Source organism: Nerophis lumbriciformis, linkage group LG33, assembly GCF_033978685.3.
Source record: "Nerophis lumbriciformis linkage group LG33, RoL_Nlum_v2.1, whole genome shotgun sequence".
Classification (NCBI taxonomy): domain Eukaryota; kingdom Metazoa; phylum Chordata; class Actinopteri; order Syngnathiformes; family Syngnathidae; genus Nerophis; species Nerophis lumbriciformis.
Window position 1 is genome coordinate 24228814 of NC_084580.2, and position 23823 is coordinate 24252636.

General features: G+C 44.4%; 1 protein-coding gene across 3 annotated transcripts in view; it reads left to right on the forward strand.

The window, feature by feature from the left end:
• Positions 1–3076: 3076 nt before the first annotated feature.
• The window catches only part of LOC133575714 (uncharacterized), a 32307-nt gene continuing 11560 nt past the window's right edge, over positions 3077–23823 (forward strand). The window contains exons 1-2 of one of the 3 annotated variants that reach the window (XM_061928502.1): positions 3077–3403; positions 14206–17387. In XM_061928502.1, the coding sequence (XP_061784486.1) occupies positions 3217–3403; positions 14206–15452 (1434 nt within the window). In that variant the 5' untranslated portion in view covers positions 3077–3216 and the 3' untranslated portion in view covers positions 15453–17387. Of the gene's footprint in view, positions 3404–14205; positions 17388–19074; positions 19540–23823 lie in introns of those variants that run through there. The other 2 variants (XM_061928504.2, XM_061928503.1) reach the window with 2 other exon arrangements.

Sequence of the window (23823 nt, forward strand, 5' to 3'; positions counted from 1 at the left end):
TCTTCACCACAACGGATCGATACAGCGTCCGCATTACTGAAGACGCCGCACCGATCCGCCTGTCGATCTCACGATCCACTCGTCCCTCACTCGTGAACAAGACTCCGAGGTACTTGAACTCCTCCACTTGGGGCAAGAACTCCTCCCCAACCCGGAGATGGCACTCCACCCTCTTCCGGGCGAGAACCATGGACTCGGACTTGGAGGTGCTGATTCTCATCACAGTCGCTTCACACTCGGCTGCGAACCGATCCAGTGAGAGCTGAAGATCCTGGCCAGATGAAGCCATCAGGACCACATCATCTGCAAAAAGCAGAGACCTAATCCTGCAGCCACCAAACCGGATACCCTCAACGCCTTGACTGCGCCTAGAAATTCTGTCCATAAAAGTTATGAACAGAATCGGTGACAAAGGGCAGCCTTGGCGGAGTCCAACCCTCACTGGAAACGTGTCCGACTTACTGCCGGCAATGCGGACCAAGCTCTGACACTGATCATACAGGGAGCGGACTGCCACAATCAGACAGTCCGATACCCCGTACTCTCTGAGCACTCCCCACAGCACTTCCCGAGGGACACGGTCGAATGCCTTCTCCAAGTCCACAAAGCACATGTAGACTGGTTGGGCAAACTCCCATGCACCCTCAAGGACCCTGCCGAGAGTATAGAGCTGGTCCACAGTTCCACGACCAGGACGAAAACCACACTGTTCCTCCTGAATCCGAGGTTGGACTATCCGGCGTAGCCTCCTCTCCAGTACACCTGAATAGACCTTACCGGGACGGCTGAGGAGTGTGATCCCACGATAGTTAGAACACACCCTCCGGTTCCCCTTCTTAAAGAGAGGAACCACCACCCCGGTCTGCCAATCCAGTGGTACCGCCCCCGATGTCCACGCGATGCTGCAGAGTCTTGTCAACCAAGACAGCCCCACAGCATCCAGAGCCTTAAGGAACTCTGGGCGGATCTCATCCACCCCCGGGGCCTTGCCACCGAGGAGCTTTTTAACTACCTCAGCAACCTCAGCCCCAGAAATAGGAGAGCCCATCACAGACTCCCCAGGTACTGCTTCCTCATAGGAATACGTGTTGGTGGGATTGAGGAGGTCTTCGAAGTATTCCCTCCACCGATCCACAACATCCGCAGTCGAGGTCAGCAGAACACCATCCTCACCATACACGGTGTTGATAGTGCACTGCTTCCCCTTCCTGAGGCGGCGGATGGTGGTCCAGAATTGCTTCGAAGCCGTCCGGAAGTCCTTTTCCATGGCCTCACCGAACTCCTCCCATTTCCGAGTTTTTGCCTCTGCGACCGCTGAAGCCGCACACCGCTTGGCCTGTCGGTACCTGTCCGCTGCCTCAGGAGTCCTATGAGCCAAAAGAACCCGATAGGACTCCTTCTTCAGCTTGACGGCATCCCTCACCGCCGGTGTCCACCATCGGGTTCTAGAATTACCGCCACGACAGGCACCAACTACCTTGCGGCCACAGCTCCAATCAGCCGCCTCGACAATAGAGGTGCGGAACATGGTCCACTCGGACTCAATGTCCAGCACCTCCCTCGTGACATGTTCAAAGTTCTTCCGGAGGTGGGAATTGAAACTCTCTCTGACAGGAGACTCTGCCAGACGTTCCCAGCAAACCCTCACAATGCGTTTGGGCCTTACCAGGTCTGTCCGGCATCCTCCCCCACCATCGCAGCCAACTCACCACCAGGTGGTGATCGGTAGAAAGCTCCGCCCCTCTCTTCACCCGAGTGTCCAAAACATGAGGCCGCAAATCCGATGACACAACTACAAAGTCGATCATGGAACTGCGGCCTAGGGTGTCCTGGTGCCAAGTGCACATATGGACACCCTTATGTTCGAACATGGTGTTCGTTATGAAAAATCTGTGACGGGCACAAAAGTCCAATAACAAAACACCGCTCGGGTTCAGATCCGGGCAGCCATTCTTCCCAATCACGCCTCTTTTATTTTTTTATTTTTATTCTCCTTTTATCCAAAGTGACATACATAAAAAATACGTATAAAACAATGACTGTAAACATGATCATTTAAGGGAAGAATGTAATATAAAATATCAATACAAAGTGTCAAGACAGAATAAACTCTCTGCTGCTGCAGCAACAGAGATACAGTCTATAAGATATATAGATATCTAACGTATTCATGCATTGTTTATGTAGGATATACGCATGTTTATATAACTTAATAATATTGTTTCTTCAACTTAAAAATAGTTGACCGTTTTTTCCCCCCTTCTCTGGGATTATATTCCCAGTTTTGATCTCGGACATCTGGTCGCTTATAGCATATAAGAATATTCTATTGCTGTTAAGCAAACTGTGAATAATAAAACATGTGTCCTTTATCATAGCTACACGTATGACGATAAAGTGCGTGACGATCAGTGGTATTCAGTGAGGTAAAATGAATTAAATGTCATTGCTCCTGCCAAATGAATTGCACTGAGTGGAGCGGATCACCACTCCAAGATGGCGGCCCCGCGTCTCGTCAGCGCCAGCAGGCAGTAGCGCTCCATGCTGCGTACCCTGAGAAGATGTCTATGCCTGCGACATGTGAATGTTTTATTAATGTTTTGTATAAAAAATAGATTATCTAGGGATAAAAGGGAACAACAATAAAAACATGTGGAAGGGTAGATAAAAAAAATAAAAAAATCAGGCAGTAATATCGCTACAATTCCTACCACTTTCACTCTTGTCATTGCAATGAATGCCGCACGGGGGCGCCACTGAACCCCGTCATTAAAGGTTTGTTTGATATACTTTGAATTGTTTTTTTTAGAAACAAGACATTTTTTTATATCACATTATTATTGAAATAAATATTAGAGAAAAGAAAAGCATGGTAACAGTAACAGCAGATAATATCTTATATAGAGATGCCTCTTCGTCCACTCGGCTGTGACGTCATTCCCAGCTTCCGGGGTAAACGGCAGAACTGAACAGTCAGTCTTATTATTTGTTCTCCACTTTGAAATATTTACGTCGTTTAAAATACATCTTTGATTCTTTATTTAAGGATACAGTCGTCTCGGTGCTGCGAGAAGCACTTTGCTGCTTCTCCTGCTCGTTTATTGTCTGTTAGCATAGCTCGCTAGTTAGCTTAGCTTGTTAGCTGCTAACAGAAGTTATCAACACATCGCTAAGTAGAGATCAAGTGTGAGAGTAAAGTGTTGTGATTGTGTGAAAATGTCTACATTACACATGTTGAGAGCGTTGGTGGATCAGCGACTAACTGCTGCCGTCGAGGAAATATTTGTAGTGTTAGAAAGAACGATAGCAGAATACAAGGCGGAACTTTCTAGAACAAAAGAAGAGAATAATCAACTACTGGACGCTGTTTTCAAGAAACATCAAGTTGTGTTACACAGAACAGGTTTGTTGACTTCTTACTCTCACATCTTTACTAACTTTATATTTGACTAACAACAAGAAAATGACATTTGGAATATATAATATAATCACAATGACCAGTGGCGGAACAAGTCAGAGCTGGGCCGGGGGCGGGGCCCCCTAAACCCAAATAATAAAGCTAATTCTAACATCATTTCTGACAATCCAACCATACCTCGCTTTCCGCCCCCCCTGTGACCCCAAAAGGGACAAGAGGTAGAAAATGGATGTAAAAAGACACATAATAGAATGATATTTATATCCTTTAGATGCATGAAAGATAAAGTAGAGTTAATGAAACATGTGGAATAGATTGTGTTTTACACCCTCTGTTGTTTAAAAAGGGTACAGTTAGGGCTGGACCGTTATGACAAAAATAATAATCACCATTATTTTGATTGATATTGTAATCACGATGAATTACACAATTATTCATTCATTTGAAAACAGCAGTATTTATTTTACTACCAAAACTCAACTGTAAATATAGTTTAAAAAAAACGAATGTAATAAACCACAACAAGTAAAATAATAGTCAAAATACATTTAAATGACAATGGCAATATAAAAAACTATACAATTATTTTTTTTAGACACCACAACCCGGCTAACTTCTGACACCCCAACCAGGCTATCTTCTGACACCCCAACTCGGCTAACTTATGACACCCCAACTCGGCTAACGTCTGACACCCCAACCCGGCTAACTTATGACACCCCAACCCAGTTAACTTCTGACACCCCAATTCGGCTAACGTCTGACACCCCAACCAGGCTAACTTGTGATACCCCAACCCGGCTAACTTCTGACACCCCAACTCGGCTAACTTCTGACAACCCAACCCTGACGGCCCAACGAATAAAATATAACTTCTGACACCCCAACCCGGCTAACTTCTGACACCCCAACCCGGTAACTTCTGACACCCCAACCAGGCTAACTTGTGACACCCCAACCAGGCTAACTTGTGACACCCCAACCAGGCTAACTTCTGACACCCCAACCCGGCTAACTTCTGACACTCCAACCCGGCTAACTTCTGACACCCCAACTCGGCTAACTTCTGACAACCCAACCCTGACGGCCCAACGAATAAAATATAACTTCTGACACCCCAACCAGGCTATCTTCTGACACCCCAACCCGGCTAACTTCTGACAACCCAACCCTGACGGCCCAACGAATAAAATATAACTTCTGACACCCCAACCCGGCTAACTTCTGACACCCCAACCAGGCTATCTTCTGACACCCCAACCCGGCTAACTTCTGACACCCCAACCCGGCTAACTTCTGACTCCCAGACCTTGCTAACTTCTGACACCCCAACCCGGCTAACTTCTGACACCCAGACCTTGCTAACTTCTGACACCCCAACCCGGCTAACTTCTGACACCCCAACTCGGCTAACTTCTGACACCCCCAACCCGGCTAACTTCTGACAACCCAACCAGGCTAACTTCTGCCACCCAGACCTTGCTAACTTCTGACACCCCAACCCGGCTAACTTCTGACACCCAGACCTTGCTAACTTCTGACACCCCAACCCGGCTAACTTCTGACACCCCAACTCGGCTAACTTCTGACACCCCCAACCCGGCTAACTTCTGACACCCCAACCAGGCTATCTTCTGCCACCCAGACCTTGCTAACTTCTGACACCCCAACCCGGCTAACTTCTGACACCCAGACCTTGCTAACTTCTGACACCCCAACCCGGCTAACTTCTGCCACCCAGACCTTGCTAACTTCTGACACCCCAACCCGGCTAACTTCTGACACCCCAACCAGGCTAACTTCTGACACCCCAACCAGGCTAACTTCTGACAACCCAACACGGCTAACTTGTGACACCCCAACCCAGTTAACTTCTGACACCCCAACTCGGCTAACTTCTGACACCCCCAACCCGACTAACTTCTGATATCACAACCCGGCTAACTTTTGACATCACAACCCGGCCAACTTGTCACACCCAAACCCGGCTAACTTGTGACACCCCAACCAGGCTAACTTGTGACACCCCAACCCGGCTAACTTCTGACACCCCAACCCGGCTAACTTCTGACACCCCAACCAGGCTAACTTCTGACACCCCAACCAGGCTAACTTCTGACAACCCAACCCGGCTAACTTGTGACACCCCAACCCAGTTAACTTCTGACACCCCAACTCGGCTAACTTCTGACACCCCCAACCCGGCTAACTTCTGACACCCCAACCCGGCTAACTTCTGACAACCCAACCCTGACGGCCCAACAAATAAAATATAACTTCTGACAACCCAACCCGGCTAACTTCTGACACCCCAACCAGGCTAACTTCTGACACCCCAACCCGGTAACTTCTGACACCCCAACCAGGCTAACTTCTGACACCCCAACCCGGCTAACTTCTGACACCCCAACCCGGCTAACTTCTGACACCCCAACTCGGCTAACTTCTGACACCCCAACCAGGCTAACTTCTGACACCCCCAACCCGGCTAACTTCTGACTTCACAACCCGGCCAACTTCTGACACAGTTAAAATTTGAGGCCTGCAAAGTTTGATATCAGTCGCCGCTATACGGAGTCCATAAAAACGTTTTGCTATATAAAATGTGTGGCCGGTGGCTGCTATAGACAAGGTATACAACACTACTTTTTTCTGCGGGGGGAATCTTTGTGAGCGCCATAGACAGTTGGCCGCTAACACAGGTTTGACTGTATTATAGTTTTTATATTCACGTGTTCTTTTATCATGACCAGCCCCCTAAAACCATGTCAACATCTCCCCAATCTTGTTCACTACGTTTGTGCTGGATTGTGCCGCAAACATTTTTTGTCAAACAATAGTTTTCATGTTTACTTTTTAGAATTTTTATGTACGGTAGCTAATATGTTAATATTCATACTTTGTCAAAATGTCTCTCAACTTCTACGTGTATTGAATATTTTCATAGAGCATTAAAAACGGTTAAAAACCTTTGAAATATGTACAAACCCCGTTTCCATATGAGTTGGGAAATTGTGTTAGATGTAAATATAAACGGAATACAATGATTTGCAAATCATTTTCAAGCCATATTCAGTTGAATATGCTACAAAGACAACATATTTGATGTTCAAACTCATAAACTTTTAATAACTTAGAAATTCATGGCTGCAACACGTGCCAAAGTAGTTGGGAAAGGGCATGTTCACCACTGTGTTACATGGCCTTTCCTTTTAACAACACTCAGTAAAGGTTTGGGAACTGAGGAGACACATTTTTGAAGCTTCTCAGGTGGAATTCTTTCCCATTCTTGCTTGATGTACAGCTTAAGTTGTTCAACAGTCCGGGGGTCTCCGTTGTGCTATTTTAGCCTTCATAATGCGCCACACATTTTCAATGGGAGACAGGTCTGGACTGCAGGCGGGCCAGTCTAGTACCCGCACTCTTTTACTATGAAGCCACGTTGATGTAACACGTGGCTTGGCATTGTCTTGCTGAAATAAGCAGGGGCGTCCATGGTAACGTTGCTTGGATGGCAACATATGTTGCTGTATGTACCTTTCAGCATTAATGGCGCCTTCACAGATGTGTAAGTTACCCATGTCTTGGGCACTAATACACCCCCATACCATCACACATGCTGCCTTTTTACACTTTGCGCCTATAACAATCCGGATGGTTCTTTTCCTCTTTGGTCCGGGAGACATGACGTCCACCGTTTTCAAAAACAATTTGAAATGCGGACTCGTCAGAAACACTTTTCCACTTTTGTATCAGTCCATCTTAGATGAGCTCAGACCCAGCGAAGCCGACTGCGTTTCCGGGTGTTGTTGATAAACGGTTTTCGCCTTGCGTAGGAGAGTTTTAACTTGCACTTGCAGATGTAGCGACCAACTGTAGTTACTGACAGTGGGTTTATGAAGTGTTCCTGAGCCCTTGTGGTGATATCCTTTACACACTGATGTCGCTTGTTGATGCAGTACAGCCTGAGGGATGGAAGGTCACGGGCTTAGCTGCTTACGTGGAGTGATTTCTCCAGATTCTCTGAACCCTTTGATGATATTACGGAGCGTAGATGGTGAAATCCCTAAATTCCTTGCAATAGCTGGTTGAGAAACGTTGTTCTTAAACTGTTCAACAATTTGCTCAGGCATTTGTTGACAAAGTGGTGACCCTCGCCCCGTCCTTGTTTGTGAATGACTGAGCATTTCATGGAATCTACTTTTATACCCAATCATGGCACCCACCCGTTCCCAATTAGCCTGTTCACCTGTGGGATGTTCCAAATAAGTGTTTGATGAGCATTCCTCAACTTTATCAGTATTTATTGCCACCTTTCCCAACTTCTTTGTCACGTGTTGCTGCCATCAAATTCTAAAGTTAATGATTATTTGCACACAAAAAAAATGTTTATCAGTTTGAACATCAAATATGTTGTCTTTGTAGCATATTCAACTGAATATGAAAAGGATTTGCAAATAACTTTCATGCAGAGAAGGAAATCACAACTAAAAAAAAAATCACTATTTTTTTCGTACGGTGTTGATCTGGAAATGTTTGCCTCTGCATTTTGATGGTGTGGACATGTGGCACAGAATGGAGATGTTGACATGCGGAGTAAGCACTCTTCATTCTCTAGCTAGTGTGTGTGTGTGACAATCATTGGTACTTTAACAGGTGACTTTTCAAATGATGCTACATATTAGCAATTATAGCAATGCTTTCGCCCCACACTTGACAAAGTACGGTTGTCTGTTCGACATATTCCCACTTGAAGCCAAACCACCGCCAGACGATGGACCCCCTGCTGTTTTTTTGAGGGAATTAATTATTAATTTGTTACCAGATTCGCACCTTCTTTCGCTCGTATTACCGCTAGCATCACAGCTGACGTTAGCCATGCTGCTACCTCTCTGCTCGGGGAGGGCGTATACGTATGTGACGTATGTCGTGACAGTATGTGATGTGTGTAAGAAGGTGCGCTTGCTGTCTGTGAGAGGGAGGGACAGGAAAGAGCGAGTAGAGCCTGTAGTTTAATGCCCGCAGCTAAAAGCAACTGCGTGAGAACGCATACTCGAATATCACGATATAGTCATTTTCTATATCGCACAGAGACCAACCCGCGATATATCCAAGCATCACCCGGCCACCACAACATGATCACTACGTGGAAATAACCAGACAAATCTAAATGCGACAACAAACATCTTTATTTCTTATGCATAATTACCGTATTCTCCGGACTATATAGTGTGCCGGTATGTAGGCAACACCCATTAGATTTTAGAAGAAAATATTTTTTCCCCCATATATTAGCTGCACCGGACTATAAACCACAGACATATTCGTTGTGAAATGAGTTATTTACACATTATTTTTTGTAAATGTCTATTTACATACCTTTGTGCCTGTAACAGGGCAGTAAAACGGCCGATTAAACAAAACAGAAGTCATCGTCATGGACCCACTGGCTGCGCAAGCTAGCTCTCCAATCAGCTAAACGGACTCGTAAACTCCACGGTGACGTTTTGGCGAATTTACTGAGGAATTTGTGAAACGGACACAATACAAAAATAATGCCATTGTAGGTTAATAATACTAACACGGGTGTTTGTAAATGTGTTGGCATATTAGCTAATGATGCTAGCTTCATTACATTGCGATAGCACGTACAAATATGCATGAAAACACTCCGACAGACATCGCACCTGGGATGGTTTCTTAACCTTTGTGTAATGTTCATATTGTTGTTACTCAGCCAGCATTTGTGGGTCTGAAGGACCCGTTGCTTTTTGTGGCTTTTAATGCCTCACAATCAAACACTTTTATGTTAAAATACTGAACAGATGTTTACCTTATCCCAATAAACATCTGTTCAGTATTTGAACATAAAAGTGTTTGATTGTGAGGCATTAAAAACCACAAAATGCAACGGGTCCATCAGACCCACAAACGCTGGCTGAGTAACAACAATATGAACGTTGCACGGAAAATGTCTCTGCCAGTTTCTGCATCCCACAGGGATTCTTCTTTTGTGTTTCTGCACACACAAGGTTGCAACATTGTTTGTCAACACTGTCTGCTCTCATTTTCTCGCACATTTGACCCTCTGATGTTCTGTGTACCTACACTCTGTCCCCCTCCTGTCTAGGCCTGCTGTGTGTGTGTGTGTGTGTGTGTGTGTGTGTGTGTGTGTGTGTGTGTGTGTGTGTGTGTGTGTGTGTGTGTGTGTGTGGTACACAGAACATCAATTTCCACACTTCTATTAGCCCCCGAGGCGTTCCCAGGCCAGCCGGGAGACATAGTCTTCCCAACGTGTCCTGGGTCTTCCCCGCGGCCTCCTACCGGTCGGACGTGCCCTAAACACCTCCCTAGGGAGGCGTTCGGGTGGCATCCTGACCAGATGCCTGAACCACCTCATCTGGCTCCTCTCGATGTGGAGGAGCAGCGGCTTTACTTTGAGCTCCTCCCGGATGACAGAGCTTCTCACCCTATCTCTAAGGGAGAGCCCCGCCACCCGGCGGAGGAAACTCATTTGGGCCGCTTGTACCCGTGATCTTGTCCTTTCGGTCATAACCCAAAGCTCATGACCATAGGTGAGGATGGGAACGTCGATTGACCGGTAAATTGAGAGCTTTGCCTTCCGGCTCAGCTCCTTCTTCACCACAACGGATCGATACAGCGTCCGCATTACTGAAGACGCCGCACCGATCCGCCTGTCGATCTCACGATCCACTCTTCCCTCACTCGTGAACAAGACTCCGAGGTACTTGAACTCCTCCACTTGGGGCAAGATCTCCTCCCCAACCCGGAGATGGCACTCCACCCTTTTCCGGGCGAGAACCATGGACTCGGACTTGGAGGTGCTGATTCTCATCCCAGTCGCTTCACACTCGGCTGCGAACCGATCCAGTGAGAGCTGAAGATCCTGGCCAGATGAAGCCATCAGGACCACATCATCTGCAAAAAGCAGAGACCTAATCCTGCAGCCACCAAACCGGATCCCCTCAATGCCTTGACTGCACCTAGAAATTCTGTCCATAAAAGTTATGAACAGAATGGGTGACAAAGGGCAGCCTTGGCGGAGTCCAACCCTCACCGGAAACGTGTCCGACTTACTGCCGGCAATGCGAACCAAGCTCTGGCACTGATCATACAGGGAGCGGACTGCCACAATCAGACAGTCCGATACCCCATACTCTCTGAGCACTCCCCACAGGACTTCCCGAGGGACACGGTCGAATGCCTTCTCCAAGTCCACAAAACACATGTAGACTGGTTGGGCAAACTCCCATGCACCCTCAAGGACCCTGCCGAGAGTATAGAGCTGGTCCACAGTTCCACGACCAGGACGAAAACCACACTGTTCCTCCTGAATCCGAGGTTCGACTATCCGGCGTAGCCTCCTCTCCAGTACACCTGAATAGACCTTACCGGGAAGGCTGAGGAGTGTGATCCCACGATAGTTAGAACACACCCTCCAGTTCCCCTTCTTAAAGAGAGGAACCACCACCCCGGTCTGCCAATCCAGTGGTACAGCCCCCGGTTTGGGTCAAATGTGGGGGGAAGTCTGGAGACAATGTATTCCTTTACCAGCCTCTCCAAGCACTTCATTACAGATGTTTTTTGGGATAAGGTTCAGTATTTTAACATAAAAGTGTTTGATTGTGAGGCATTAAAAGCCACAAAATGCCACGGGTCCTTCAGACCCACAAACACTGGCTGAGTAACAACAATATGAACACCACACAAGGGTTAATAAACAATTAAAACGGGTCCCACAGACCCAAACACCACAGAAGGGTTAAGTAAGTATTGTTTTAGTTATATTGTAAAACTTACAAACGTTGCTTAGAGTGATCAATGAAGAATCCATACGAGTAGAAACGCTATGGATGACTAGAAGACCGAATGGCATTCCAACTTCCGGGTAAACAAAAGGGCAATGCAGCACCCACAGAGAATAAACTCATCTAAAAAATGACGCCATGGCACAAACAACAACACACTTACTCAGTGTTTGCTTGTTTGTTTTTTTAAACTACTTGCATTATGGCCGTCAGCAAAAAAAAATCCATAAATCAGACGCACTGTTTTATAAGCCACAGGGGGCAAAGTGTAGAGAGGAAAAAAAGCGGCTTAAAGTCTGCAATGTTAATATTTGCTTACATGTCCCTTGGCAAGGTTTACTGCAATAAGGCGCTTTTGGTAGTGTCACTATCTCCCATGTAACTATGTTTTTATTTTTTTTACTAGCTTGCTCAAAGAGGGGCGTATTTTAGAAGTGTTGTACTAGTGATAAAGATCTTTTTAGAAGATCTGAAGGGGGAATTGCCATATATCCGAATTTAAGTGTTACTTCTTTTATTTCACAATCATATTACAAAACAGCTTGTGTTTTTTCTTCCAATTGTGGTCTTTTGGTTGTCTGCAAATACTGTGTGCTAACCTTGAATATGGAATGTAAGAAAGAGAGATACTCCTTCTTCTTATCTGTTCTTATGTCCCAGGTGCGGAGGACAACGGGCATGTGTTTGGGCTGGAGGGACAAGACTGCGAGGGTGGGAGGGAGAGAGACTTTATAGAATAGGCAGACCATCTTAGCTAAGCGATTGAATGTTCTATGCTGGACTGGTCTCATTTATATTTACAAAGCTTTGCAAATATATTACAAAATACCTATTCTGTCTCTGGTGGTTCTTTTACTCAGCTTTAAGTGTCGTAAAGAGCTTGGGAGCGACGACCAGAATTCCCTGGTCCAAACGCAACAGTAGCCATCCACAAGCTTCTGCTTGAATTTTTTGACCACTCCTCTTGACACAATTGCTGCAGTTCAGCTAAATGTGTTGGTTTTCCTGACATGGACTTGTTTCTTCAGCATTGTCCACACATTTAAGTCAGGACTTTGGGAAGGCCATTCTAAAACCTTCATTCTAGCCTGATTTAGCCATTCCTTTACCACTTTTGAGGCGTGTTTGGGGGGTCATTGTCCTGTTGGAACACCCAACTGCGCCCTGGGCTGATGATTTTTAGCTTGTCCTGAAGAATTTGGAGTTAATCCTCCATTTACTCTCTGTAAAGCAGCTAAGGCTGAAACGACGCGTCGACGTAGTCGACGTCATCGGTTACGTAAATACGTCGACGCCGTTTTTGTGCGTCGGCGCGTCGCATATTTACGTCACACTACTGTCATGGCGGAGCGCAAAGCAGACGATGCGAGCGAGGGGAAAAAAGCACGCCAAAAGTCGTCAAAAGTGTGGGAGTATTTCAATAAACGGCCTAATAATGTTGTTGTATGCACACTGTGTCGAGCGGAAATGGCCTATCATAGCAGCACAACGGCTATGAACGAACATTTGAAAAGAAAATCCCCGACAGCGTTCTTGCCATCACCATCAACAAGTCAATCGTCCGCGTGCGTATACGTTGTCATTATTACACAAAAACATGAATGTGTCATTTGTATCTGCGTTGTAAATTCATAAACTAAAGCACCGTTTCGCTCTGAGAGGCGCGTTTGGCGTGCCTGTTCAGTGTTTACAAAGACGCGCTCCTCTTTAACGCTGTGGAGAGGCGGCGGCGGCCAGCGAGCGGCGAGGCGGGGCGCGCCGGGAGCGACGCCGCAATCGTGCCCAGGTGCGCGATCCGCGCAGTTGGGAGAGAAAAGACTTTGTGTAAAATGAAAAGATTGTAAACCTGGCAAAGCCGTCTGGCGTTCAGTCTGTCGGTCCTGAAAGAACCCCACGGCACAAGACGTGTCACAAACGCTAACGTTAATTAGTTGTGCAAATACCTTTTACAACATTAACAGTTACATATACTATGTACAAACCAACAATTAACTTTCACTTTAATCATACTATCATTGTTGTGTTATTAAGCAAAATAAGCAATACTTTTACTTTTGTTGAAATGTTTACACTGTACACTTTTTTGAATTGGATGTTTAGCTTTATTTTTGCACATTTTAGCAAATAAGCAATACTTTTACTTTTGTTGAAATGTTTACACTTGTTACAGAATATTTCCGTTTTGCACTTTTTTGTATTGGATGTTTATCTTTATTTTTGCACATTTTAAAGCAAAATAAGCAATACTTTTACTTTTGAAATGCTTATACTATTGCAGAATATTAAGATTTGCACTGGATGTTTACTTTTATATTTGCACATTAAAAAGCAAATAAGCTACTTTTAATTTTGTTAAATGTTAAAAGTTTTAAATGTTTACATTGTTACAGAATATTTTGTCATGTTGTTGTCAATGTTGACTGAGTGGCCATACTTTTTTTTTTGTAAATAAAAGCCATGCCTTTTGAAAAAACTGGCCTACATTTATTTTTTCCTCTTCATTTTAAATAAAAAAAAATCGGTAAAAGGAAAAATAATCTATAGATTAATCGAAAAAAATAATCTATAGATCAACCGATTAATCGAAAAAATAATCTATAGATTAATCGATAGAAAAATAATCGTTAGCTGCAGCCCTAAAAGCAGCAGTTCCATTGGCAGCAAAACACGCCCAGAGCATAATACTACCACCACCATGCTTGACGGTAGATCTGGTGTTCCTGGGATAAAAGGTCTCACATTTTCTCCTCCAAACATATTGCTGGGTATTGTGGCCAAACGGCTCCATTTTTGTTTCTTCTGACATCACATGGACAAAGATAAGACCTTATGGAGGAAAGAATTATGATGTTCCTTACTTTTGATCGCGACTGCATGCTGGTGCTGGACAATGTCTCATGTGACTAAGCAAAACTGGCCTTTTTCTAAAGCTCGTGTTTGTCTTCTCGTGTTCCGCAGACGTCGATGACGAGCAGGAGGAAGAACCACCACCCTTCTGCATAAACAATGAAGAGGAGGTACCACAGCCCCAATATATTAAAGATGAAGAGGAGGAACACAGCATCAGTCAGGAGGGAGAGGACATTGAAGGACTGGTGGAGTTCCCAGTGACTGGTGTCCCTGTGACGAGTAAAGAAAATGAGGTCAAAAGTGAAAGTGATGAGAAGAGAGGGGCGGAGCCTCCAAGCAGCAGCTCAACACAACACATGACAACAGAAGCTGATGGAGACCACTGTGGAGGATCACAAGCTGTCCATGTTTTAGCTCCACTATCAGATAGTGAGGACACAACGTCACACTCTCCTGACACAGATGATGAAGATGATAAGACGTGGGACCCTGACAACGCTCACTTCAAATGTTCTCACTGTGACAAAAGTTTTGGCCTCAAAAAGACTCTTAATAGACACATGAAAAATCACACCGGAGAGAAACCACTTCCGTGCTCGACGTGTAATCAAGTATTCAGCATAAAAGCAGACCTGATAAAACACGCGAGAACACACACTCAAGAGAAACCTTTTTCTTGTTCAGTGTGCGGCGAATCTTTCACAGGGAGTGAAAGTTTGAAAAGACACACGAGAAGACACCCTGGAGTGAAACTATGTTTCTGTTCGGTGTGCGGGAAAGGTTTTGTTAAAAAGGACAGTTTGAATAAGCACATGTCAATACACACGGGAGAAAAACCCTTTCCCTGCGCAACCTGTGGCGCATGTTTTTCAAGGAAGGACCGTTTGAGAGAGCACACGAGAAGGCACACCGGAGAAAAACCTTTTCCCTGCTCAACCTGCGGTTTGTGTTTTTTCAGGAGGGACCGATTGACAGAGCACACAAGAACGCACACCGGAGAAAAACCTTTTTCCTGTTCTGTGTGTAACTCAAATTTTGGCCGAGGTGATTATTTGAAAAACCACATGAGGATGCACACCGGAGAAAAACCCTTCTGCTGTACAACCTGTGGTTTACGTTTCACGAGGAAGAGCAGTTTGAATTATCACACGAGAATACACACCGGGGGGAAAGTGCTGAGTTGCAGTGTGTGTGATCAAAGATTCTCTCATGAGGACCAACTCAACAAACACAAGTGTGTCGGTGAGAACAGCAGCAGTAAAATAGAAACGCGCTCCGCAGACCCCCACCAGGATCCGGATGTTGATCAGGACCAACACCGAAATGTAATCACTTGCTCCTTATCCCATTTCTGACATGTCCTGAAAGTTTCATTAACATCCAACCAGACTTTTGTTATGATGCAAACTACCTGCCTGACTGTCAAACAAAGTTACTTTTAGTTACTTTTCAATTACTTCAATGGCAAACATGTTTCTTAGTTACACATCCTGGAAAACAACATCCACACAACAGTTTATATTTTTTAGAGGTTCTGCCTTCAAAAGCCTGCACAACCTGCTACTCCGGGCCGGAACGTAGTCTTCTGTTCGAGTGCACTACCCCTTCGTTCCCGAGTTTCGAGCTGTGCGCCTCGTCTCACCCCGCGTTTCCTCTGCTTCCCTGACTGCCTCTCGGATCTGGACCTCCCGCTTGGACACGGACCTTCTTCGCCTCGCTATAGCGCCCCCGCTCACGGACCTCCGAGCTCTGCCTTGTCCCTCCTGATCTTCCGCCTCTCGCTCAACACCACCGGTCACACTCAACAGCTAATCTCCACACATAGTCACACTTTGGATCTAGTCACACTCCATTCTCTCGTTTTATTTAGATTATTGCTTGTTGTTATAAACGTATATAGTGTGTATGTATATACAATACATCATAGAGTTAAATACCGCACCCCCTTGTGGTCTGTGCCGTCTACTCCCCCCGTACACAACACTTTTGTACGATAGACATTTTTGTTTGTACTAGCAATTTTGTATCCTTTGCATGTGACCTTGTAGAATAAGATATCTGTTTTTCATGAATAATGCTCTGAATCTTTGAGACGGTCAACAAAAAACAAGTCTATTTTTTTAATTGGTCAATTGATTGGCAATCAGGGCACACCCGTTCCAAGTTGCCAGTCAGGCTTCTTTTTATGCCTTTTGTCAGTGCTGGATCATTGCTTGCCCTTGCTTAAGTGATCGTCGTTTCGCCTGTGCTTGTAATGGCAAGGTTCCCGTGCACTTCCCAGCTGCACTATTTCTACCTTGTTTTTGAGTATTGACTTTATTGACGCAAAGTAAAGCGAACCACCGAACGTAACAATAACAATGTACAATATTAACCTTGGAGACTGGACTTCTACGGTATCTCCCTCCAGCTGCTTCTTTGTCAAACACACCATCAGCAGCTTGTACATACTTTCATGGATACGTGTTTGCCTTTTAGACGTTGTTTTGACATTATCTGCTGTAACAGGACAAGAATACTTGTAATGTTGTGTTCGTAAGTTTTGAGTAAGATGATAAAAGTGATATTAGACAATCAGACACTATGTTATTATGCTAATAGGCCATGTTATTCTTAAATGATCTATTAAATTAATTTCATGGCAAGCATATATACATACATATGTGTACATATATATGTATATTTATAAACAATAAGTATCACTGTTGGCGTTAACGCATTTTTTTATGTATTTTTACGAATTGAAATAAAAAAGGATTCGCATTTCCGCATTTTTTTTTAAACCGACCCTGCCTTCTCAGTGTCAAAACTTTTTTTTAACCCATAATTCGCTTTCATATTGTTTATATTTGCCGGTGTCGTGCAAAATTCTGTATCGCCTGCCGCGGGAGAGCGCGTTTGGGTGGAGTTCTGTTCCGGGCGGTATAGCTCGGTCGGTAAGAGTGGCCGTGCCAGCAACTTGAAGGGTTCCAGGTTCGATTCCCGCTTTTGGCCAACCTAGTCAACTGCCGTCGTGTCCTTGGGCAAGACACTTTACCCGCCTGCTCCCAGTGCCACCCACACTGCTTTAAATGTAACTTAGATATTGGCGCTTTGAGTCACTAGAGAAAAGCGCTATATAAATATAATTCACTTCACTTGACTTCCTTGTTCAGACAGTGGCGGCACTTCCGTCTTATTAGCGATATGTGAATGATACAAAATGTGGATTCTTACGCTCATGCTTTGATTGTTAAAAATGTTGTTGGTGTAACATGTGACATTCCTACCCCAATAAATGATGTACATGATGTGTTGTACTTGGAGTTGATGAGGTAGCGAACTGCAGTGGACGCAACACATTGCCGTGTGTGCAATGACGTTATAACCACAGACATCTTATAAGTAGACGCAGCATTGGTTGCTGTGACGCGAGAAATTGGGCCGCCATCTTGAAGTGGTGATGAGGAGCCGGCGAGCAGCCTAAACTGGCAGTTTTGATCTTGGACGTCTGGTCACTTGTAGCAGGGCCGGCCCGTGGCATAGGCCGTATAGGCAAATGCTAAGGGCGCCGTCCATCAGGGGGCGCCACGCCAGTGCCACAAATGTTGGAGAAAAAAAAAAGAAAAAAAGAGTTGTTACTATTATTTCTAAATACAAAAAAATAATCTCACGTTAATTAAAATGCAAAGTAAAGCCTATTTAATAGAAATATTATTTGTTACAACATTACGCCCCCCCCCCCCCCCCCCCCCTTCCCGTATCATGACTCTTTTTGGACGTCACCACATCAAAAAATCAACACAAGATGTCAAAACGGCCAAAACTGTCAGGTGCCCAGGGAAGAAAAAAGAGAAAAGAAGAGGAGTAGAAACGAGAAAAGACAGAGGTAGCAGGTAGGTAACGTTAGCCTACATGAAATTATTTGTCTGTTACAGAATGTGATAGTAACCTGGCTTTTTAGCATTAAGCTAATGTTACATGATTCGGCATTTGCTAATCAATAAATAGCTAGTTCTGTTTTAACGTCGGGTTAATATTGTGGAGGGGGCTAAATTGTTATGGAAAATAATAATGTAACGTTAGGTAATTACAGTACTCCCACCTTACATTCCTCAGGGACATTTGTATTAGATCTTTTAAGCAGGTGTTTTTTGTTTACATTATTGCCTTCTGGTTAGCTAATGTTTGCCCTGCAGGTAATAGTCACTTTTCCACCCCTTTATATATTAGGTATAGTTGTAAGTAAAAAAAAAAAAAGGTCAAAGACAAAGCTATTCGGGTTCTTGTGAGTATATACACTTCACTGCCGATGTGGGGGGCGCGCCACCTAAAATCTTGCCTAGGGCGCCAGATTGGTTAGGGCCGGGCCTGACTTGTAGCATATAAGAATATTCTATTAATGTCAAGCAAACTATGAATAATAAAACATGTGTCCTTTATCATAGCTACACGTATGACAATAAAACCGCGTGACAATCAGTGGTATTCAGTGAGGTAAGATGAATTAAATGTGATTGCTCCTGCCAAATGAATTGCACTGAGTGGAGCGGATCACCACTCCAAGATGGCGGCCCCGCGTCTCGTCAGAGCGCGCCATGCTGCGTACCCTGAGAAGATGTCTATGCCTGCGACATGTGATGTTTGAATGTTTTATTAATGTTTTGTATGGAAAATAGATTATCTAGGGATAAAAGGGAACAACAATAAAAACATGTGGAAGGGTAGATAAAAAAAAAAAAATCAGGCAGTAATATCGCTACAATTCCTCCCACTTTCACTCTTGTCATTGCAATGAATACCGCACGGGGGCGCCACTGAACCCCGTCATTAAAGGTTTGTTTGATATACTTTGAATTTATTTTTTAGAAACAAGACACTTTTTTATATCACATTGTTATTCAAATAAATACTAGAGAAAAGAAGAGCATAGTAACAGTAAAAGCAGATAATATCTTATATAGAGATGCCTCTTCGTCCACTCGGCTGTGACGTCATTCCCAGCTTCCGGGTAAACGGCAGAACTGAACAGTCAGTCTTATTATTTGTTCTCCAGTTTGAAATATTTACGTCGTTTAAAATACATCTTTGATTCTTTATTTAAGGATAAAGTCGTCTCGATGCGCTAGAAGCACTGTGCCGCTTCTCCTGCTATCTTTGCTCGCTAGTTAGCTTAGCTCGCTAGTTAGCTCAGCTCGTTAGCTGCTAACAGAAGTTATCAACACATCGCTAAGTAGAGATCAAGTGTGAGAGTAAAGTGTTGTGATTGTGTGAAAATGTCTACATTACACATGTTGAGAGCGTTGGTGGATCAGCGACTAACTGCTGCCGCTGAAGAAATATTTGTAGTGTTAGAAAGAACGATAGCAGAATACAAGGCGGAACTTTCTAGAACAAAAGAAGAGAACAATCAACTACTGGACGCCGTTTTCAAGAAACATCAAGTTGTGTTACACAGAACAGGTTTGTTGACTTCTTACTCTCACATCTTTACTAACTTTATATTTGACTAACAACAAGGAAATGTTATTTGGAATATATAATATAATCACAATGACCAGTGGCGGAACAAGTCAGAGCTGGGCCATGGGCGGACCCCATGACGGGGCCCCCTGAACCCAAATAATAAAGCTAATTCTAACGTCATTTTTGACACCCTAACCCGGCAAACTTCTGGCACCCCGACCCAGCTAACTTCTGACACCACAACCAGGCTAACTTCTGACACCCCAACCTGGCTAACTTCTGACACCCAGACCTTGCTAACTTCTGACACCACAACCAGGCTAACTTCTGACACCCCAACCTGGCTAACTTCTGACACCCAGACCTTGCTAACTTCTGACACCCCGACCTGGCTAACTTCTGACACCCCGACCAGGCTAACTTCTGACACCCAGACCTTGCTAACTTCTGACACCCCAACCCGGCTAACTTCGGACACGCCGACCCGGCTAACTTCTGACACCCCAACCCGGCTAACTTCGGACACCCCGACCCAGCTAACTTCTGACACCCCAACTCGGCTAACTTCTGACACCCTAACCCGGCTAACTTCTGAGACCCCAACCCAGCTAACTTCTGACACCCCAACCCGGCTAACTTCGGACACCCCGACCCAGCTAACTTCTGACACCCCAACTCGGCTAACTTCTGACACCCTAACCCGGCTAACTTCTGAGACCCCAACACAGCTAACTTCTGACACCCTGACCCAGCTAACTTCTGACACCCTGACCCAGCCAACTTCTGACACCCAGACCTGGCTAACTTCTGACACCCAGACCTGACTAACTTCTGACACCCAGACCTGGCTAACTTGTAACACCCCAACCCAGCTAACTTCTGACACCCCAACCCGGCTAACTTCTGGCACCCCAACCAGGCTAACTTCTGACACCCCTACCAGGCTAACTTCTGACACCCAGACCTGGCTAACTTCTGACACCCAGACCTGGCTAACTTCTGACACCCAGACCTGGCTAACTTCTGACACCCAGACCTGGCTAACTTCTGACACCCCAAACAGGCTAACTTCTGACACCCAGACCTGGCTGACTTCTGACACCCAGACCTGGCTAACTTGTAACACCCCAACCCAGCTAACTTCTGACACCCCAACCCAGCTAACTTCTGACACCCCAACCCAGCTAACTTCTGACACCCCAACCCGGCTAACTTCTGACACCCAGACCTAGATAACTTCTGACACCCCAACCCAGCTAACTTCTGACACCCCAACCCGGCTAACTTCTGACACCCCAACCCAGCTAACTTCTGACACCCCAACCCGGCTAACTTCTGACACCCAGACCTAGCTAACTTCTGACACCCCGACCCAGCTAACTTCTGACACCCCAACCAGGCTAACTTCTGACACCCCAACCAGGCTAACTTCTGACACCCAGACCTGGCTAACATATGACACCCCAACCTGGCTAACTTCTGACACCAAGACCTTGCTAACTTCTGGCACCCCGACCAGGCTAACTTCTGACACCCCGACCAGGCTAACTTGTGACACCCCAACCCGGCTAACTTGTGACACCCCAACCCGGCTAACTTGTGACACCCCGACCCGGCTAACTTGTGACACCCCGATCCGGCTATCTTCTGACACCCCGACCAGGCTAACTTCTGGCACCCCAACCAGGCTAACTTCTGATACCCCAACCAGACTGTGAGACATTCTGGTGGTCCTGGCGCGAATCCATCTATACCTCCTTCCAGAGGGTAGCAGGTTGAAGAGGTCATGTGCTGGCTGGCATCTGTCCTTCAGGATGTTGTGTACTCGCTTTAGGCAGCGAGTTGTGTACATGGCACTCATCTCTGGGAGTATCGTCCTTGTAATTTCCCCTGCCGCTTTAACCACTCGCTGGAGGGCCTGTTGGTTCGCTTTAGTGTTGGGTATTGTGGCCAAACAGCTCAATTTTTGTTCCATCTGACTAAGGCTGCAGCTAACGATTATTTTTCTATCGATTAATCTATAGATTATTTTTTCGATTAATCGGTTAATATATAGATTATTTTTTCGATTAATCTATAGATTATTTTTCCTTTTACCGATTATTTTTTAAATTTAAAATGAAGATGAAAAAATAAATGTTGGCCAGTTTTTTCAAAAGGCATGACTTTTATATACAAAAAAAAAAGTATGGCCACTCAGTCAACATTGACAACAACATGACAAAATATTCTGTAACAATGTAAACATTTAAAACTTTCAACATTTAACAAAATTAAAAGTAGCTTATTTGCTTTTTAATGTGCAAATATAAAAGTAAACATCCAGTGCAAATCTTAATATTCTGCAATAGTATAAGCATTTCTAAAGTAAAAGTATTGCTTATTTTGCTTTAAAATGTGCAAAAATAAAGATAAACATCCAATACAAAAAAGTGCAAAACGAAATATTCTGTAACAGTGTAAACATTTCAACAAAAGTAAAAGTATTGCTTATTTTGCTTAATAACACAACAATGATAGTATGATTAAAGTGAAAGTTAATTGTTGGTTTGTACATAGTATATGTTACTGTTAATGTTGTAAAAGGTATTTGCACAACTAATTAACGTTAGCGTTAAAGAGGAGCGCGTCTTTGTAAACACTGAACAGGCACGCCAAACGCGCCTCTCAGAGCGAAACAGTGTTTTAGTTTATGAATTTACAACGCAGATACAAATGACACATTCATGATTTTGTGTAATGATGACAACGTATACTCACGCGGACGATTGACTAGTTGATGGTGATGGCAAGAACGCTGTCGGGTGTTTTCTTTTCAAATGTTCCTTCATAGCCGTTGTGCTGCTATGATAGGCCATTTCCGCTCAACACAGTGTGCATACAACAACTGTCAAGTGTTTGGCTTTTTTCGCTGTGCTTATCCCACACTTGAAGGGATGTACCAATGCTGAATGTGGCTTCTGGATTTCACTCAAAAGACCAGACCGTAGTTACTTTTTCCTTTTATTTTCCTTTAGTTTGCAACAGTTTTTCCAACCAAGAAACAGCTTCTTTTTTCTTCTTTAGTCTTTTTAGCAGTCTTTAGCAGTGTTAATAGACTTTAGTTTCTTTAACTGTCTTTAGTAGCCTTTAGTAGCCTTTAGCTTCTTTAGTAGGTGAAAAACCTTTAAGGACAAAACACCACAAGATTAACATGCTGTAAAAAATCAATCAATTATCAATCCCATAATTTACAACTATTAATTAGCTATCAAACTCTTAACCATTAAACAAGTGCAAGAAAATGGACACATCTTTTCCCTTTAAGTTAAAACAGATTTTAAATAAATTGTCTCAACATAAATGCACCAAGATACATATAAAATACATTTAACACCAGAAACACAATAGATAAATGCAACAGAAAACTCAATATGCAAATACATAAATACCTAACCAATTAACCACCTATTTAGATACATATTTAAAATCCATATTCAATATAAATATATTATTAATTTAGCAGTGAAACACTCAATCTTAAACGCTGTCTACTGGTAGAAAAATGCCCCTTTTTCTACGCCCTCACCAACACAGTTAAATCCAACACTTTAAATTGAGCGACTTCACCCTCCTGATGAAGCAAACTGCTCCAACATTTATCAAACTAAGCAAAGAATATCAACACTAAACAACAGTTACATAACACACTGTGTGTATTTAGCCTCCAGACTAAGCACGCTACATGCACACAACCCCCCCCCCCCCCCCCCCCCCCCCCCATCTCACCAGCGCAACAGGTGCGCCACACCCACGAAGAGAAATATTAAATCTTACATACTTTTGTCACAACTCTGGGTTTTCTGTAAAGAACTAAACCTTTTCTCCACTCTGCGCTGGCGTCTTTTGTACTCCTTGATTTGACACAGCGGTCTAATTACCGGGCTCGCGCACCAGCAGATGAGACAGTAGCGCGCCGCGTTATACCTGCGCGCGAACGTAAACTGATCGGCTCTGATTTTATAAGCCGACTGGCCGAAATAATGCCGAATTATATACATTTGTTTATTGAAATACTCCCACACTTTTGACGACTTTTGGCGTGCTTTTTTTCCCTCGCTCGCACCGCTCGCATCATCTGCTTTGCGCTCCGCCATGACGGCAGTGTGACGTAAATATGCGACGCGTCGAAGCATAAAAACGACGTCGACGTATTTACGTAACCGATGACGTCGACTACGTCGACGCGTCGTTTCAGCCTTAGTCGAATGACTGCATCGCATGAGCCCTATTTAAATGGGC